This window comes from Sinocyclocheilus grahami, unplaced genomic scaffold (genome assembly GCF_001515645.1).
Source record: "Sinocyclocheilus grahami isolate Dianchi unplaced genomic scaffold, SAMN03320097.WGS_v1.1 scaffold267.1, whole genome shotgun sequence".
NCBI classification, from domain to species: domain Eukaryota; kingdom Metazoa; phylum Chordata; class Actinopteri; order Cypriniformes; family Cyprinidae; genus Sinocyclocheilus; species Sinocyclocheilus grahami.
This window is the reverse complement of record NW_015505446.1, coordinates 417,192-423,191: the sequence shown is the minus strand read 5'-3', so window position 1 is coordinate 423,191 and position 6,000 is coordinate 417,192. Positions and strand designations below refer to the sequence as shown.

General features: G+C 37.4%; 2 protein-coding genes across 2 annotated transcripts in view; both read left to right on the top strand.

The window, feature by feature from the left end:
- The window catches only part of LOC107599470 (interferon-induced protein 44-like), a 5,672-nt gene extending 2,923 nt beyond the window's left edge, over positions 1-2,749 (top strand). The window contains exons 3-7 of the mRNA XM_016291066.1: positions 796-991; positions 1,511-1,663; positions 1,745-1,916; positions 2,019-2,119; positions 2,197-2,749. Coding sequence (XP_016146552.1) covers positions 796-991; positions 1,511-1,663; positions 1,745-1,916; positions 2,019-2,119; positions 2,197-2,382 — 808 coding nt within the window. The 3' untranslated portion in view covers positions 2,383-2,749. The remainder of the gene's footprint in view (positions 1-795; positions 992-1,510; positions 1,664-1,744; positions 1,917-2,018; positions 2,120-2,196) is intronic.
- Positions 2,750-4,432: 1,683 nt separating this feature from the next.
- On the top strand, positions 4,433-5,365 carry LOC107599469 (interferon-induced protein 44-like). Its single transcript, XM_016291065.1, has 3 exons — positions 4,433-4,478; positions 4,874-5,195; positions 5,351-5,365. Exons 1-3 carry the CDS (start codon positions 4,435-4,437, stop codon positions 5,363-5,365), a joined length of 381 nt encoding a protein of 126 aa, XP_016146551.1. The 5' UTR covers positions 4,433-4,434.
- The last annotated feature ends 635 nt before the right edge of the window (positions 5,366-6,000 follow it).

Genomic DNA, 6,000 nt, shown 5'->3' with positions numbered 1-6,000 from the left:
TCCGCTAACTGTACACATGTTCAAAATTTTTTGCCCCCCCCCCCCCCACTCCCCCCAGCACTAACGTCGTGCACATCAAAAACAGGCAAAACAGCAAACTAATATTATTCAATGTATCCTAGCTTTTTCTAAAAAAATATTCAGTTGTAACCCCTTTTGTAATTGTTAACATTTTCCTAATTAACTGTATTTCATTAGCCTACACATTTTTTCTCTCTCAGTAACTGTAACGGATACATTTATTATAAGTTACATTTATTTTGTAATTAAATTACATAATTCTGTTACATGTAACAAGTTACTCCCCAACACTGCCTATATTTTAAACCATGAGATAAGCTTTTATATTTACATCAAGCGGGTCGCCTCACTTTCAGGGCAAGATCCCTGTGTGTTTCAAAGTTAACAGTGGCTATAATGCACGCATCGATGACACTGGAGTGCCCAACTTTGGCCAACAGTTGTACTTTTGCTACAACAACCAACCAGTAGTGTATAATTCTGGAAGCAATGCAGTCAGTCTTAACACAGCAACAATGTATGGAAACGATACTCAACTGAGCGAATGTGAGGTGTACAAAGTGAAGCAGAGTAAGTCAGTCATAGTGTTATTCATGTGATTATATAATTTAATATACATTGTATTCATATTAATTTCGATTGCCAGTCCCTCAGATCAGTGCCATACACAAGCAATGGAGGAATGTTCTGTGGACAGCTAAGTATGTTGCAACTTAAATAGAGTTGCTGATTTCATAGGATGATCTGACAAAATTGTTGTGCTCTGTGTTGTAGTCGAAGAGACGAGCTCATGGAAATGATCAGGAATCATAAACCCCTGGTGACGTCTGTGAGTCGGGTCAGAATCCTAATGATCGGTCCTGTAGGTGCTGGAAAATCCAGTTTCTTCAACTCCATCAACTCCATCTTCATGAGCCGCATTACCAGCAAAGCCATGTCAGGATCCGCAGGAACTAGTCTCACCACACAGGTACAGATTTAATAAGTTCATCATGTTTCCTATTAGAGCTCAAGAAACGTCTCTTGATGACTTCAGGTGTTGATGTGATTCTCTTCTTGGTTGGTAGTTTCGCACATATCCAGTGAAAGACGGTCGTGAGGGAAAGCCGTTGCCGTTTGTGTTGTGTGACACCATGGGAGCTCAACTGTGACGTCCTGCTTCTCGCCGCTTTACAGCAGATTCTCAACTTTGCAGATGTCTATTTTGATGATATACGTCCTGTGGAAGCCAACCCTAAATACTTTTTTTTCTCAGTTCTTGTGGCTGAGGTCAGATTCAGAAAAGGCCCAATCAAAAGCTCTTTGAATCATTTACAGAACTTAATCACACACTGGTCTTTCTCTGTCATTTACATTTATGCAAAAATATTCAGTACTTTTATACTTTTGGTCTAGAACTCTACTGAACTACGAGTTCAGTTTACTTCTGAAGATGTTTACTTATTTTTAAATATTAAGTATACGATGTGATTCTCTTCTTGGTTGGTAGTTTCGCACATATCCAGTGAAAGACGGTCGTGAGGGAAAGCCGTTGCCGTTTGTGTTGTGTGACACCATGGGACTCGAGGAGCAATCAGGTGCAGGACTGGATATTGAGGACATCAGCAGCATTCTTCAAGGTCACGTACCAGACCGCTATAAAGTAAGTGCATAGGTTGATGTTTTTGGCTTGCAAATGTATATCAATAAAATGTATCTTTAATTTCAATTATTCTCAATCCAGTTCAACCCCATGGCACCGTTTCAACCTGATGAGCAAAAGGCCTCCAGACCTGCATCTCTTCAGGAGAAGATCCACTGTGTGGTGTATGTGATAGACTCCACCAGAATCTCCCTCATGTCTGACAAACTACAGGAAAAACTTGCTTCCATACGCAGAAAAGTGAACTCACTGGGTAAGAGAACATATTTGCACCTTGTGACTAATACAAAGTAGGTTATACATTGATCTACCGGACAGAGTTACACACAACGTACCTTAACATGTGCAATTTCAGGCATTGCTCAGATCGTCTTGATGACAAAAGTAGATGAAGCATGTCCTCTAGTGGAGAAGGACCTTCAAAGCCTTTATGTCAGTTCCTACATCAAGTCAAAGGTGAGAGGCGGTCACATGATCACATGGTCTGTTCCTACAGGACTCAGAGTGAGGGAGGTGTTGTTTTGTGTCTGCAGGTGCAGGAGGTGAGCTCTCGGTTGGGTGTGCCGGTGTCTTGTGTGTTACCGGTGAAGAACTACAGTCAGGAGCTGGAGCTGGAGCTCAACTGTGACGTCCTGCTTCTCACCGCTTTACAGCAGATGCTCAACTTTGCAGACGACTATCTGGATGATGTCTGTTCCATGGAGGACAATGTTTTTTAGCATGCTTATGATAGAGCTTTTCCTCAGTTCCTGCTGAGATGCGGCCAGATTGTTACATTGTCTTTGAATAAGATATAGGTGACTTAGCTTCCATCTCTGCACAATAATGTATCTTAAGCCAGAAAATTGGTGTATTACATGCATTACATTTATTTATTGTGGCTCGTTTGATGTAAGAATTCTGTAGCATCTGATTAACTTTACGGTATATTACAAATTAGGACTGTCACACTGTTCTAAAAGAAATGCAGAGCTTTCCATGAGAAAAGTCCATTCTGGAATTAGTTATTCCTTACATTTTAAAGTAAACTATTAAAATCAATTATGTATGGCTTGCTCATTGCAATTAAATATTCTGACACTGTTATTTGGCTCTTGTTTTTAGATTAATTTAACATGATTAACCACTAATATATTTAGCTAATTTGGCCAATGTTATTTATAGATTTATTCTGAATTGCAATTTTTAACCAATAGGTGGCAATGTCAATAAACTTTTTTGGTGTTGGGATATAATCCCCAAGTCATATGCTGGCTTGATTATAAAATGCCAAAACATGACCAAGATACAACAACTTTATGTTTAGCATGCCAAAATGTTTTAATATATTATATATTATACTGTCCAATGGGTAGCTTTCTTCATATATATTCAAACTTTTTTGTTGAAACCAATACACAACTAAAATGTAAACGTGTCAGACATGGAGACCCCCGGTGTTCAATATGAATAGTTACTAATGTGTGAGCAAAGAGAACCTGTTTGCTCAGACACAAAGCCAGGTGAGGAATCAATGGGCGGTTCCCACACCACAAACAGGTACTTCTGTTTGTTCATACTATTACTGCAGTTTATCATCTACCTCAACATACATTGTGTTTTAGAGACCTGAGAATTCATTAATGGTTAGTGGATTAATTTCAATGCTAAAAACATTCCTGTATAACAGGAATGAAGGAACTTGACAGAACAGGTTTGTCTTGGGTGTAACATCCTAAGAACAAGTGAAACATTTCAGTGTTACTTTCACAAAGCAAGTGCTCTGAGAAAGGTAAGTTACATATACGTATTATAAGAGTATACAATTTTACATACAATTATTCTAAATAGTTTTTTTATTATTATTGATTAGTGCTTGCTAAATATGATGTAAAATTAATGGATTTTGGCAATTCATATAACTCTGTGCATGTGGCAGTTCACAGAAACTATGAACAGCAAGTTAAAAGTAAAGTAAGTACAAAGAATAATTCTTAACTGAACCTTAAATAATCAAACAAACAATAAATAAATACACAAGTCAGGAACAGGAAAAGTGGCAGTCTTTAACAATCAATCACTTAAAGAAGGTACTTAACCTTCAGAAAATGTTGGCTCATATATTGTACTTTATACAGTATATCTCATAAATTAAAGAAAGACATTGATTTGGTCTTTTTTCTTACAATAAATTGGGTATATGAGTGAGCTTGATGAATGCAGTGAGTGCATATAAACACTGCATTTAAAAATACGAATGAAGAATAATAGGACACAAAAGTGTGCCCTGTTTGTGGAATGTGCCGACTGGAAATATCAATGCATGAAGCTCAAGTTTTTATTTGTGTTTGCATGTCTTTGTCTTCAAGGACGCATACAAGACAAGTGAGATATGGTACCATGGAGTCCCTCACTTCTGATTTAAAAGAAGAGAAATGTAGGCAGCTCTGCGGCTTGCTGGGGAATGTGAAACTGTCTCTTCTCTACAAAGCTTCTGTTCATGGATATCAAGCTTCTGCTTTCCACCAGCGATGTGACCATCAGGGTCCCACCTTACTTGTAGCCTACAACCATTCAGGCTACATCTTTGGAACATCCTAAGAACAAGTGAAACATTTCAGTGTTACTTTCACAAAGCAAGTGCTCTGAGAAAGGTAAGTTACATATACGTATTATAAGAGTATACAATTTTACATACAATTATTCTAAATAGTTTTTTTATTATTATTGATTAGTGCTTGCTAAATATGATGTAAAATTAATGGATTTTGGCAATTCATATAACTCTGTGCATGTGGCAGTTCACAGAAACTATGAACAGCAAGTTAAAAGTAAAGTAAGTACAAAGAATAATTCTTAACTGAACCTTAAATAATCAAACAAACAATAAATAAATACACAAGTCAGGAACAGGAAAAGTGGCAGTCTTTAACAATCAATCACTTAAAGAAGGTACTTAACCTTCAGAAAATGTTGGCTCATATATTGTACTTTATACAGTATATCTCATAAATTAAAGAAAGACATTGATTTGGTCTTTTTTCTTACAATAAATTGGGTATATGAGTGAGCTTGATGAATGCAGTGAGTGCATATAAACACTGCATTTAAAAATACGAATGAAGAATAATAGGACACAAAAGTGTGCCCTGTTTGTGGAATGTGCCGACTGGAAATATTAATGCATGAAGCTCAAGTTTTTATTTGTGTTTGCATGTCTTTGTCTTCAAGGACGCATACAAGACAAGTGAGAGATGGTACCATGGAGTCCCTCACTTCTGATTTAAAAGAAGAGAAATGTAGGCAGCTCTGCGGCTTGCTGGGGAATGTGAAACTGTCTCTTCTCTACAAAGCTTCTGTTCATGGATATCAAGCTTCTGCTTTCCACCAGCGATGTGACCATCAGGGTCCCACCTTACTTGTAGCCTACAACCATTCAGGCTACATCTTTGGTGGATACACCAGTGTAGATTATACTCAAAGTGGTCAGTATATTACAGATGAGGAGGCTTTCCTGTTCAGCTTTCAGGGCAAGATCCCTGTGTGTATCAAAGTTAACATGTGTGTGTGTGTTATATATGATAGTAGAGAATAGAGAGTAGAGAATAGAATGTAGTAGAAAATATGAAATATGTATATGGTATAGGTACTGACTGTTAGTGACTGACTGAGGCACTGGACTATGTTTAACGTGCTTGTGATTTTAAGATGATTTGCGAGTAAAGCGGACTGAACTCACTACAATTTTAGTGAATATGGACATTTTACAAGTAGATTGTAGGAAAATTTGAGAACTTACCTTATTCACATTCTTGACGTTTCCACGCCCGTCTAACCTGAGGTACATGTGTAAGTATCGTGATACCAGGTTACGCCGCGATAGGACACATTCCCCGTCATCTCTGCAGGGAATATTCTATTTATTAACAAATTACATAAAAATAATACAGTAGTATATATTCAATTTTAATTACACAAAAATAACTTTGTTCTGAAAGTATGTCTAAATTTCTTCACTTTCACGGAGTACTGTGTGCCAAGTCTGAAGTGGAGCTGCATCACCTCGGGTGACCCGAGTTCGAGTCCCACTTCGAGCTCCCCTTGTACTCTCCTATAAAATGAAGTAAATCAGTCCAAATTATAATTAATACACACACACACACATACATATATATATATAGGGCTGGGCGATATGGCCAAAAACATTATCGCGATAATTTTTTTCATATCGGTTGATATCCATAATTATCACTATAAATGTCAAATAGTGACCCGAGTTCGAGTCCCACTTCGAGCTCCCCTTGTACTCTCCTATAAAATGAAGTAAATCAGTCCAAATTATAATTAATACACACACA

Coding starts and splice junctions, on each gene's coding strand:
- LOC107599469 (XM_016291065.1), top strand. CDS start 4,435: ATGTGGCAGTTCACAGAAACTATGAACAGCAAGTTAAAAGTAAA. Junction 4,479..4,873: donor AACAGCAAGTTAAAAGTAAA/GTAAGTACAAAG, acceptor TTTGTCTTCAAG/GACGCATACAAGACAAGTGA.